General features: G+C 49.4%; 1 protein-coding gene across 2 annotated transcripts in view; it reads right to left on the bottom strand.

Annotated features, from left to right (window-relative positions):
* The window catches only part of LOC309449468 (protein argonaute-3), a 36134-nt gene extending 25029 nt beyond the window's left edge, over window positions 1-11105 (bottom strand). The window contains exons 1-4 of one of the 2 annotated variants that reach the window (XM_082071601.1): window positions 10864-11105; window positions 2640-2811; window positions 1375-1495; window positions 627-835 (exon numbers count right to left, since the gene is read on the bottom strand). In XM_082071601.1, coding sequence (XP_081927727.1) covers window positions 627-835; window positions 1375-1495; window positions 2640-2811; window positions 10864-10882 — 521 coding nt within the window. In that variant the 5' untranslated portion in view covers window positions 10883-11105. The remainder of the gene's footprint in view (window positions 1-626; window positions 836-1374; window positions 1496-2639; window positions 2812-10863) is intronic. The other variant, XM_082071602.1, reaches the window with a different exon arrangement.
* Window positions 11106-13492: the final 2387 nt, after the last annotated feature.

The raw sequence follows: 13492 nt of genomic DNA, 5'->3' as shown, positions 1-13492 counted from the left end.
CACACGTCCTGAGGACGCAGATTGAACATCGGCTTCCATAGAACCACGGGCCATTTTTAAAGCCAGTCACATCCAATGAAAAACACCAGTGCAAAGCCACCAATCAAACTTTAAAAGTAACTTTCATTGTCCAAATGAAGCAAAATCAATTTGCCCTTCTCTAATGTTTCAGGTGCCAAGATAAAGAGCAGCAGACTTTGGTACAGCAGGTCTCAAGTGTGTATTCAAAAGATGAGAAGCACCGATCATTGGCGGGTATATCAATGAAGTAAAGACTCGTGCTTTCAGACACTGCCATCGAGGGCATGATACTTGGCTCAACTTCAGCAGAAAACATGAAAGCAGTGCTACAGCATCCCATAATCTCTTAGTATTTCAATTAAGGCCTATTAGAAGTGTCTCCCGTTTCTTGATCTTTTCATATACATCACCTGCTCTGGAGTTTAAATGGCTCCAGAAATACACACTTTACATAATTAGCTGCAATCTCCCCAGTTCAGCTAACCAGCTGTGCTGCGTAAGGGGAACCATAGCTTTTCCTTTTCACCTGTGAATAAACAAGGATGAAGGTCTCCCGGGGGAGATACCTCAGGTAAAGACAGAGCGCAGGAAGACAGTGAACCTACTTCATGGAGGGGAGGTGTCGTAGCACCACATCAACAGCATGAACAGGGTTAGTGCTGATAGGTTTGTCTAGTTCCAGAGGCTCAGGCAAGGTTCTTCCTGTCAAAACTTCATGCAGCAAGTGCCAGCTCACCCGAGAAACAAACTTTATTGACACTTTGAAGGGACGATCTTTTCCACCTTCTCCTGGCAAAGTCACATCCAAATCCACCTGGGTGGGGGAGGAAAAAAGAACCAAAAAGCAGCTGTTTAACCTCCAGTCTGAGTTTCCATTCCTTCTCATAACTGGGCCAGAGACTCAAAACCTCAGATATTTAGGACACAGTATATCTGATAAAGGTACATGACCAAATGCACAAAATACAGAGAACTGGGTCCTCAGCATGCAGATGAGCATCACATAACTCTGTCATCTCAAATCAGAAAACTCTTCATTCTAGAGAAACTGTGGTTTGATTTTTTAATAGTATTTTATCATAAGATAATGTACCACAGTCTGTAAAACTGAGTATTTAATAGATTTTGCTGTAGAAAGGGGCTACGAAATTCTAAGAGAGGTCCTGAGTGCAACTACTACACGCACATTTACATACATTGGGATTTGCAGCAAAAGACTCTAGAAGGACTCAATTTCTATACCGATACTGTAAGATACTTCCAGCTTCTCTGAACTCAGCAATACCAGCAATGGTGTTTGCTTCTCTTTCTTTCCTAAGAAGCTGTTTCAAATATTATTTCCAGTTCTCTTACCCCAGTAGTGGCCACAGGCAGCGGATTGGCTGTATAGAGGCTTCTTTTCCCATCATAAACCGGTCTACGGTCCCCAAATATTGTCACTTTAAAATGCTGCACCATTGAGTCCACCACCTCCCTGGAAAAGTTGATATTTACATTGCAGATGTTTTCAAAGAGCTGCAATGGCTCCCACACACCCCGTGTTTTGCTGAAGTGGTTTCAAACAACGTGCCACTCAAGCGAATTATACAACACCCACTGGTATTCCAGAAAGGTGCTTCACATACTTCAGCTAAAATAACAGGTGAATACTAAAGACAAAAATATCACAATCAACGCAAATGCTCAAATATTGTAAACTATTGTTTGAAATGATTTCTGAAAGTCCCAGAAACAACTGAGGGCTTTGTATAACCTTTATTATACACAGCAAGGACACGCTTACCTTGGAAGGAACCCACAAGGTTGTATTATGAAACACCAGCACAAACTCACAAGCGAAAGCAACACTGGTGCACAGAACAGCACAGCTACTTGTACTGGCTACCGGGAAACGTTCTGCTCTTCAGTTAACTGCCTACACTCTATATAAAAATGAGGTAGCCTAGAAAAAACAGTCTTAGCTTTAAGTCCCTAATAATCTGAGTTTTGATCAGACTTTTACTTGATTTTGTTGTAAAATTTGCATGTAATTATAGGTTATCTTAGATTTATTATATGTTGATGGCAGTAATAAAAAAAAACAAGCAAGCAGTAACCAGATACAATCACTGGACAAAACCACCATAAATTGTTCATCTTCTAGAAAAAGGCATCTTCATACAAGTAGTAGATATGTCAGATCCAAAGAGACTTTTACAACACCTGTAACTGCAATATGCCTCCAGGATTTGAATGCTTTCAGTAGCACGTTAACTGTATCTTACTTGACACATCATAATTCCCTTATTCTACAGAAATTAAACACTTCTCTTCTTCAGCATATGCAAAGCAGCATTCTTGAAAAGCAAAAGCTGACTTGTATACCATTTCCTGACCAGGCAATGTTAACCTAAAACACTTGAGGAGGATGCTCAGTGTTGCCTTCCTCCCCAGCACCTCTCAGCTGGGACCTGGTGAAAGGGAAGAGAAATTCTCCATTTCGCATTTCTTCATGTTATCAAACTCTCCAAATACATACCCTTCCACTGAGTAAGAGCACATCAATTAGTTAAGCAACTCCAAAATACCCACTCAGTACTCGACCAGTCTAATTTACAAGACAAATTGCACCTTCTTACCTGTTCACCCTCCGAGGACACTTATCTGGTTTGATATCCACCTCATAGAGGTAGACATCGATCTTTGGGATTTCAACCTGGAAGCAGTTGGCCAGCAGTTTAATGGGTTTGCCCATGGTGCCATAGCCGGGGCGCCGCGGCACCATGAGCAGGGGCTGCGCCCCGACGGGTCCTGCCAAAGACAGAAAGAATACAGGTAAGAAGATGAGCACGACGGACGAGCTGTGTCACAGAGCTTACATGTCAGCAGATGAACAACACACGAGGCTCCTCGCATTCACAGGTACACGTACTGGTCCCTCATGGAGACTTAGTGACGTTCTTAGTGACCATGAGCCAGCACTGGGCCCTTGTGGCCAGGAAGCCAATGGTACCTGGGGTGGGTTAGAAGGGGGTGGTCAGTAGGTCAGAGAGGTTCTCCTGCCCCTCTGCTCTGCCCTGGGGAGACCACACCTGGAATCTTGTGTCCAGTTGTGGCCCCTCAGTTCCAGCAGGACAGGGAACTGCTGCAGAGAGTCCAGCGCAGCCACCAAGATGCTGGAGGGAGTGGAGCATCTCCCGTGTGAGGAAAGGCTGAGGGAGCTGGGGCTCTGGAGCTGGACAAGAGGACACTGAGGGGTGACTCATTCATGGGGATCAATATGGAAAGGGGGAGTGTCAGGAGGATGGAGCCAGGCTCTTCTCGGTGACAACCAATGATAGGACAAGGGGTAATGGGTTCAAACTGGAACACAGGAGGTTCCACTTAAATTTGAGAAGAAACTTGTTTGGGGTGAGGGTGGCAGAGCCTGGCCCAGGCTGCCCAGGGGGTTGTGGAGTCTCCTTCTCTGCAGACATTCCAACCCGCCTGGACACCTTCCTGTGTAACCTCATCTGGGTGTTCCTGCTCCATGGGGGGATTGCACTGGATGAGCTTTCCAGGGCCCTTCAACCCCTGACATTCTGTGATTCTCCACTTTTTCAGTCTCGGGTGATTCCCTGAAGCACCAGAACCAGTGCAGGAGTAGGGAAAGCGATGGGATCAACCAGCGCACACCAAACCTGCTGAGTCCCAAACCAACGCTTGCCCGTTTTCCCTCCCTGAGCCTCCACCCACATCCAGACTCTTTTCTTATTAACCACTTGCAGCTTCTGCGATTAGCCTGCATAAAATCAGCTTTCCTAAACAAACAAAAACAAGCGTGCTTTTCCTTGTAATGCTTTACCACCGCGGAAAGCCTGTCTGCCATGAAAACACAAAGAGTTTTACAAGTCTTTTCTGGACACCCTACTAAGAGCAAAGTTGCCGCAGAATACAAAAACAAGGCAGCAGCCCCGGACTGATGCTGTTTCACTGCCATTATTAGCTTATTCCTGGAAGACAGATTACTCGTGAACTTTGCCGGCTGGAAATGGATGAAGGGTAAACCCATTACCTTCTGTCTAACCGCACTAACAAAGCCGATTGACCTGAAGAGGAAAGACTCAGATTAAGATACAGGATTAAAAAAACCTCTTGATTACTTATACATTAGAGAGGAACACCCATAGCTGCTGAGAAACCATCAAAATCTGCAATAAGATACGGGTATTTTGAAAGTCAGTTAAAAACGTCTGTCTAGTGATAAATGCTACACTCTCACCAGGTTATCTATTCAATTTACGTCGCACCACTTAGATGAGAATCCTCTGCACAAGATCCAGGTTACTCATGCTTTACAAAACCACAGTAGTAAACACAGTTCGCTTTCAAGAATTTCTACTGGTATTTCCACTTCGAAATATCTCTTCACAATCAAGAAACAACAACAAAACCAACACGCTTTGTAGCCCGAGTATTAAAAAAATTACTCATTGTACAAATGTCACGATTTACAGAGCGCTGGATTAAGTTAGTTAAAAGTTCTTCCCCTACTCCTACTCAGTGACGCAGACAGCAATTCCAGCCCACTCATTTTCATAGAAGAGTTAAAATGTCAAGGGCTGGTAAAAATGTCTTATTTGCCTTTTGATTAATCTCCACCATTCCTGGAAGAAAATAGAACATGGTTTCCTTCAAAATAATGCTGAGAAGAGGTGAACATCATAGCTACTTCTACCATAACATTCGCCTGGCTCTACCCAGAAACCTACCAAAAAATCCTGAGTGGGCTTGGCTTTGGGCCATAAAACAAAAACACAGAGCAAGCAGCATCATTTAACACACCCTCACAGACTATGCTTATGCAAAACTTGTTCCAAGCATCTGTTCTCTTCAGCATTTTCTTCATTTTTATACTGTCACGCGAGTAAAAGCTGCTCTACAATTTACTCCAGATATATTTTCAGAATATAAGCACGTGCGAAAAGTTACTACTAAACATCTGAGTGGCATAAATGACTCAATAGCTTATTTTAATATTACAAAGACACACACGCCGAAGTTTATATTTATGTATTTTATATAACTGCGCTTCGATTCACAGAATCCTAGTGCTCAGCTGCAAAAACCCGACACAGAGAACGATCTGCAGTTACTAATAGGGGTGCGCTTTGAAATCCGGGGGATAAAAGAAACGCTCTGCCCAAAGCCAAGTGTGCAAACAGGGCTGCAGGTTCTGCCGTGGGACACGGGGCGAGGAAACCAGAAAACAGACAAAACCCAGACAAAAGCTTTCTTGGGCCTCACCTGTCCAGCTGCACCACACACACTCATCTGCAAGGAGGCAGAACGCAGATCTTGGCAAAGAGGAACAAAGCGACCAACATATGAATAAGAATCACAGGTCTACACACTATTCAGGAATCATTTGGTGTGATATACACGCTCCCCAACTTAAAAACAAGTTGTAAATCAATTCTATCGCTGCCCAAATACACCGGCGCCCACGCAGGATCTCCGGCTTCCAAAATACGCGGGATTGCCAGGTTGCGCGTTGTTAAAGTCTGTGTCACTGCCTTCGAAGCTGTGACTCAAACACACGAAACAAATAACGCTCCAAGGACAGCGGCTGCTCCCATCGCATCCTGACTCACCCGGCCTCATGCCTAAGCCCTGTGTCAAGCCCCTGGAAATAAACACACCGAGCAAAAACACTAAAAGTAATATTCTTCCAATTAGAACAGAAGGACTGATTGGCAGACTGGCTCCTTCATGTTATTTAAGTGCTGCTAAACCAAAATCCTTGGTGTTTCAAACAGCTCGGAGAGGCTGGAACCTCCTGTCTTGGGGTGTCTCCAGAAATCAGCTGCTCCCGTGAGAAGTTTTAGAACATACCTGGTATGTTCTTAAAAATGCAGGAAATAAAACCAGAAAGCAGGGCTGGTTGGCATGCCAGGACAGTGCTCAATTCATAAACCCAGTTAAAGAAAATCCCCAGTGCTGACAATCAACTAATTAACACAACTATGAACACACAGACAGGAACTAAAACTGGTGCTTCGGACGGATTCCTGGAAGGTTTTCACACAGCAAGGGAATAAGTTTCAAGGAGATACAAGATCTGTCACTACATAACGTTCTGAAGACAAACCTCATACCAACACAACGTTTTCAAAGAGCTGAAGTTTGGAGTAACGTTAAAAACACACAGACAATGAAATCATTTTCAAGTGCAATTATGTGGCACCTCTGCCAACAGAACCATTTACTTCAACAAAACACGAAAATAGCTGGAATGTGCAGTTGTTGGTATTCAGACCAACAATATTATCCTCACTACAGATGGTATTCCAGACCAATATGGAAGTCCCACCAAAGGTTTCAATGCGCTCTGAATCAGAGTATTTTCTTCTGTGGAATTCAAGATGCTATAATAAAGATCAAACACACCCAAACCTGACTGTGATTTCTATGGCAATATAGAAATATTAATAAAAATAATAAGTATACAGCAGTGTAAAATATACCTGGCACGCATCCAAGCCAGGCTGCAACCCACCCAGCAGCAAACAGAGCCTTTGTCGCAATAAAGCCTGAGCACAAGAGCACAAACCTGCAAATACTTTCAGCAAAAACCATTTTACGGAAAACTGAAGCTTTTGGCACACAGGAGAGTTTTACAGTGTGAAGCCAAATACTGATTTCTAGCAAGATGCTGATAGAAATTACAGATTTCCTTACAGAAAGAGACATCGCGACTGAGCTTCCAGTACAAAAATATCCTCTTTCCTACTGTGGCCTTCAGCGTTATAAAACCAAAAAATATTAAGAGATGTCCTGGTGGACAGCAGGGTGACCATGAGCCAGCACTGGGCCCTTGTGGCCAGGAAGCCAATGGGACCTGGGGTGGGTTAGAAGGGGGTGGTCAGTAGGTCAGAGAGGTTCTCCTGCCCCTCTGCTCTGCCCTGGGGAGACCACACCTGGAATATTGTGTCCAGTTGTGGCCCCTCAGTTCCAGCAGGACAGGGAACTGCTGGAGAGAGTCCAGCGCAGCCACCAAGATGCTGAAGGGAGTGGAGCATCTCCCGTGTGAGGAAAGGCTGAGGGAGCTGGGGCTCTGGAGCTGGACAAGAGGACACTGAGGGGGGACTCGTTCATGTTCACAGATATATAAAGGGGGAGTGTCAGGAGGATGGAGCCAGGCTCTTCTCCGTGACAACCAATGATAGGACAAGGGGCAATGGGTTCAAACTGGAACACAAGAGGTTCCACTGGAATATGAGAAGAAACTTGTTGGGGTTGAGGGTGGCAGAGCCTGGCCCAGGCTGCCCAGGGGGGTTGTGGAGTCTCCTCCTCTGCAGACATTCCAACCCGCCTGGACACCTTCCTGTGTAACCTCATCTGGGTGTTCCTGCTCCATGGGGGGATTGCACTGGATGAGCTTTGCAGGGCCCTTCAACCCCTGACATTCTGGGATTCTGTGATTACTTAATAGTTTTATTTCTGGTTATAAAACAGTTCTAAATCTCTAATTGAATGGGCGACTGAACAGCCTTAAAGACATGATGGAAGCTGTTAACAGGTAAAATATTATTGAAGTCTGGCTCAGGAACACAAGGCAGATTCTGTCCTCAGGCTGGGGAAAAGTCTCCACGGAGGGAGGGCCCTTTCGGAGGGCCCCTGGCCTCGCTTGGGCTCAGAGGCCCTGCCCGAGGAGCAAAAAGAAAACCCCAGCGCTGCCGAAAATTAACTTAATGCTAGATTAAAAAAAGAGAGAGATAGGAAAGATTATATTTAAATGCCGGTTTCAATAATTGCGCTCTCTTTCTGCCAGAAAGCATGAATTGCCTTATTTCTGCATCAGCGGCCTTGCTGGGTGGTATTACATTATTTATGAGTAATGCAATCCCCGTTTTCTAAACATTCCTACTTGCAATTTAGGCTTTTTTTAAAGGTTTCAGATAAGTCATACTAAAACTCATCAAAAGCCAACATTTCGATGCCATGCTCAACGACGGCCAACGGCACAAGTATGTACTAGTGCGCTAACTTGTTCTGTCCTAACGACGTTACAGAAAACACAGTGAAGCCGTTTGGAAGGATTTATGAGATAATAACTGCCTCTGAACCATTTAAAAAAGCTAATCATAAAGAACTTTAGCTCAAAAAAGCAGTTTATATGCACATTGCAGAGTTAATACCTAAGTGCTCTAGGAGAACACGACAACCCCCAAAACACAGCAATTCTTCTCCCTTGAAGGTATTTCCAGAGAGCAAAATCAGGAAGGTAAACTGACCATCTCACAAAATGAGAAACTGTGAAGACTCATCATGAATCGTAGCCTTTAATTAAGAAGTAAATGCTTTGTATGACAGTTCAGTTGCACAGTCTAATCTAACGAGAGAGGAAAATAGCTTGAGAACTGAAGTTATCTCCGATCACTCGGCAAGTCAGCCTGCTCGCTGCTGCTTCTCGCTCCGAATTCAATACGAGCCTTTGGACCATCAGCTGAATTTTCACATTATCCAGCAAGATTGTAAAACGTCGGTTTTAGGCTGACTCTGCTGGAGCAGGATGCGGTGGGAGACCGCGGTTCGATTAGCACGTCGTTTAAACACGTACCAGATGTGTCGAAACGCATAGAAGCCGTATATTCCTGTCATTTCTTTACCTTTCGACTGGAAATTCGCTCGATAAGTATTCTGACACCTCTACCACTGAGGAAGTAAAGCTACGAGGATGAAACAACTTGCAAAGGTCAGGCTGTGAGTCAAACAGTTGCCGCTGCAACTCCAGAGGAAAAGTCCCACGAACGCCCGTCACACTGTTGTGGGGCAGCGCAAGTTGTGATTCATCCCCTTCCCTCCGCCACCCCACCCACAGGAACGGAACTTCCAATGCCCTCCCAAACCACTGCTCCTAACACCCAAAGAAAAAAGCCCTTTCTCAGAATTTCAGCAGCCCGAAGTCTGTCTAGAAAAGCAAACAAGATTACAGATGTCTGCAGCGCTTCATGAAAACCAGACCATGCTAGAGTCAAGAAAACCCAGCTTGACTCTTAACGCAACAAGCTGCGAACTCTGAAGGAACAATTTCCGAAACGTAAATGAAGACACGTGCAGCACCGATTGGACTCGATTGCACCACCGAGCATCCTCAGCCCCACGGTATGTTCCTGCCTGTTGGGAGTTCCCTGAGCGCTCTCCTGCTGGAAGTGTGATGCGCGACACTGAATTTAATCTACCGAGAGCTGCTGTTACTTTGCTTCATCTTTTTTACAGTGAGCATTTTATTGCAATTCCCATTTACTCGATTTCACCACAACCTGCACCCTGAACAGCCGCTTCACATCCTACTTTAAACTATAACATGTTTAAATTATTTAGACCAGAAGAGGCACACTTGCTAGATTTCCCAGGCTAAGCCTATCTCACAACTAGGAAGCCGCCTACAGCGCCGCTTCACCTAAAACATCCTGGCTCCAGAAATACTCCCAACCCTGTCTTTGTTCCCCTATTTACGCCACAAACTCCGCTTATTCTATCACATATTTTCCCCTCACACACAGAAAAGGAAGCGCATCGCGATGTCCTTCTCCCTTTTACGACAGAACTTTAACCCTTGTTCGCTCTGTCGAGGGATGGTTTGTGTCCTCCTGGCGTCCGATGGCCAGAAGGTTCCCTGGAACACGGAACGTCCCCCGTTCCACGGCAGCATCCATCCAGCCCACCAGGAGCACGTGTTGCTCAAATCTGACACCTTACAGCCTAAAAACGGGGAAACCCGCCCCAAACTTAAACTAAAAGGTTTACGTGCTACTCTTGCAAACCTATTCCTTATTATAAGTCAACTAGAATTACACCAGGTTATAACGAGAGGTTATTTAAGACATACGGATTATGAGGACGCCATCGGAATTCCACCAGATTGCTAAAATCCAGCATCTTCCCAAAATGGTCCCAGCTCCACCACACACCTCATTAAGCGAGGCCATAGCTCAGGTCACAGGTTTAACCATTAAACCTACCACTAACTTAAACTCCATGTACATTCCAAAGGTACCTACACACAGATGAAAATACATCATACGTTGACACCTTTAACATCACAGTCTTATTTTCACTGGCTGTGGCACCTCTTGAAGTGACAGAAATGGAATTCCGAGTAGTTTTGATATTCCCTTTGCCATCTGGCTATGTCGCCAATTAAACACAGCCCAAATCTGACCTCTCGATCCACCTCACCATCAGCAGACACGTTTGTTTGACAAACTAAAGTAAAAGTTGCTTCTCTGACTCTAAAAGCACAATTTATACACGCACCTTATGAACACTAAGCATGTGCTTCCCAAGTAAGAGGGTCAGACGGCCAAAGACACACAGGTCTGGGGTTGCTGTGCAGCCCGGGACCGACTCGAACGGCGGGCCCGGGCGCTCGCCGGCTGTTCCGCGGGAAAAGCGGCTCCGGTGGCGGCGGCACCGCCGGCATCGCCGCAGTTACCGGGTTATGCAAGCCGGCCTGCGGCCGCTGCCTGGGAAACACTCGTTATGAAATACGAAAAAATAATTCCGTGCGGTGCTCGGCACAGGAGAGCGGGCGGCGGAGCGGGGGACGGCTCCCGCTCCCCCCGGTCACCGGAGCTGCAGCACCAGGGCTCGGGCGGCTCCCCCCGCCCGCTTCACCCCCGGGGCGAACCCGCCCGGCCTGGCCCCGCCACAGCCCGCACCGGCCCTTCCGCGGGACCGCGCGGGGAACCTCGGGGAGCCCCGCGGGGAGTCCCGCTCCGGCCGAGCGGCGGCGGGCGGGGGCCGGCGCCCGTTCCCCCCGCGCTGCCCCGCCCGCGGCCCAGCCCCGCCGGCCGCCCCGCCGCCGCCCGCGCTCACCTGCGCTGCCGATTTCCATTCATGGAGCTGGGCGCAGCCGCCCGGGGCTGCGGGCTCCGCCGCTACGCCGGGCCCGCCGGCCGGCCAGGGGCCGCGCTGAGCAACGCTGGGCGGCGGCCGCCCCGCTCCCCGCAGGCCGCGGCCCCGCGCCGGAGCTCCCGCCCTGTCCCGTCCCCTCAGGCGGCGGCGACCGGAGCCCCCGGGCGGAAGTTGCGTGGCCGCCCGCAGCCCCGGGCTCGCGCTGCCGCTCTTGCCCCGCCGCGCGCGCGCGCGCCGCAACCGCCGGAAATCCCGCCCCCGCACGCCGCGCGCGCACGCGCGCGCGCTCTTCCGGGGGGAGGGGGCGGGGCTTCCGGGCGCACGCGCGTGGGAGGGATGAGAGAGGGCGGGGCCGGAAGCGGCGGGTGCCGCGCGGCGGAGGCGCGAGCCGGCGCGGTTGCCCGGCAACGGGGCGGAGGCGGGAACGGGAGCGGCCGGAGCCACCGGGGCCGGAGTGGGGAACGGGGGCAACCCGGGAACGGGGCGGGGGGCCCGGCGGCACTGAGGGGCCCGGGAGGCGTCTGCGCGGGAAGGACGGGGCTGCATGTGCCCCCGGCGGGACACCGGGCCCGCAGCACCGAGCACGGGCCCCTCAGCCTCGGCTTCTCCCGTCACCTGTGAGAGGATCCGCAGGTGCAGCTGGAGCCGGACCCCCCGCGCTCCCCCGCTCCCAGCACCGCGGGCTGTTTTCGTAATCTAAACCTCCCAGACGCAGACCCACGGCCCAGCCTCGTCACGCCGCGAGGATCTCCACACGTGCGGGACGCAGCAGCTGACGCTCCGGAACGTTCCGCACGGGTCAGGACGGGCTGAACCGCCACCGTCCCCGCCGCAGGGACACCTGGAGACACGGCGTGGGGACCTGTGGGACGGCGAGAGCGCGGGAGAGCTGCGGCTGGGCTGACAAACCAGGCTGAAACGTTCACTGCGGATAGCGAGGCTGCACGTGTGAACTGCAGGGCTTTCAAACAACCACCTCCAGCTGACAACGTACATTAAACTGCCTGAAAAACCCAATAAATGCACATTATCCTTCGGCATTCCCGTAACAACCAAAGGATTGACATAAGGCTTCTGTTTATTTTTCCCATTTGCCCAGGAGCTATGAGACACAAAGCACCGGGCGTAAACAAGAATTAAAACTGTGATTCACTGCATCAGCGTCAATGTCAGGGTCAGGCTCTGCTCCCCAGGAACAAGCGCCAGGAGCAGAGGAAATGGCCTCAAGTTGCGCCAAGGGAGGTTGAGGTTGGATTTAGGAACAATTTCTTCCCCAAAGGGCTGTGGGGCATTGGAACAGGCTGCCCAGGGCAGTGCTGGAGTCACCAGCCCTGGAGGGTTGGACAGAGGTTCTCAGGACATGGGGCAGTGCCAGGGGTGGGAGAACAGTTGGACTTGATGGTCTTAAAGGTCCTTTCCTACTCACTATGGAGAAACGATGTCAACTTTCCTGGTCATGAGGGACATTCCCCAGCTGAACAGAGGGAGAGGTGTTATCAGAACTGGAACTCAGGGCCAGCAGAAGAGCAGTTAGAGATCTGTAATCCCAGTTTCAGAATCATTATGGAGAATGATCACCCTGGAGACTGCCAGCTAAATTTGTCTTAAAAGTGTAAATTTAGTTATCGGGTAAGTTACACAGTAAGGACTCTAAACCCATGCAAATCAGCAGTAAACGACGAGATTATTTCCTTAACTGAAATCCTGAGAGGGAAGGGGAAACGCGATCGCCCAGATGGAGCAGATAGGGCGGCATCGCTGCGGACGCGCGGGCTGCAGCGCCGGGAGGCACCGCCGGCGCCGCCACCGTAACCAGAGCCAAGGGCCGGGGCTCAAATGCCAATTGAAAACGCGAAACCAGGGACTCCGACCTGTTTTCCAGGACTTCAGACCCAGTCACACAAGGCACAATTTTCTGTTATACCCCCCTCAGGGAAACGCACCCCTTGAAACTGCGAGAGATTTCTATTATATGGTAGGATGTTAAAGGTGATATAACATTAAAAGCAGCAGGGGGGTTTGCGCAGAATGTGCACCGACGCTCAGTTCTGTACAACATTCTGCCTGCAACAGCGCACGGAAATTAGCTAACGAGTACATGCCATTAGCAAGCACTTCCTTCAAACTGCTTTGTGTTACTGACAAACCTCCAGTTACAGCTCAGCTGCTTAATAATTCCTCGTCTGCCGGAGCGTCGATGCACGAGGTAAAGCACAAGCAGATCCAGAGTTCCGAGCACGGAACCAACCGCCGGTGCTGGACCCTGAGCCACAACCACCAACCGGCACGCTTGCCAGGAACTCCAAAGCTGGGAACGTAAAACCTGACGCAGCGCGGAGGATCGAGTTTAAGCCCAACCCAAGAGGAGTTTGCAATCTGTTCTCGGAGCACGTTGGAGCCGCTACAACGCGCAAGTTTTGAGCACGCGTGTGTCCGCTTCTGTGTTTCTCTCACTACACTGAAGGCTGGAAAAGGGGGGGTTTGGTTCCTCCACAGCATCGGGTGCAGCTCAGCTCCGGTCGGCATTTCCCGGGTGTCGTGGAGCCCACACGGTGCTTCCCCACCAACCCGACTCAGGAGCGTCACCCCA

The sequence above is a fragment of the Streptopelia decaocto genome (genome assembly GCF_964273445.1).
Source record: "Streptopelia decaocto genome assembly, chromosome: 23".
Classification (NCBI taxonomy): domain Eukaryota; kingdom Metazoa; phylum Chordata; class Aves; order Columbiformes; family Columbidae; genus Streptopelia; species Streptopelia decaocto.
The sequence above is the reverse complement of the archived record's forward strand: the minus strand, read 5'-3'. Positions and strand labels throughout refer to the sequence as shown.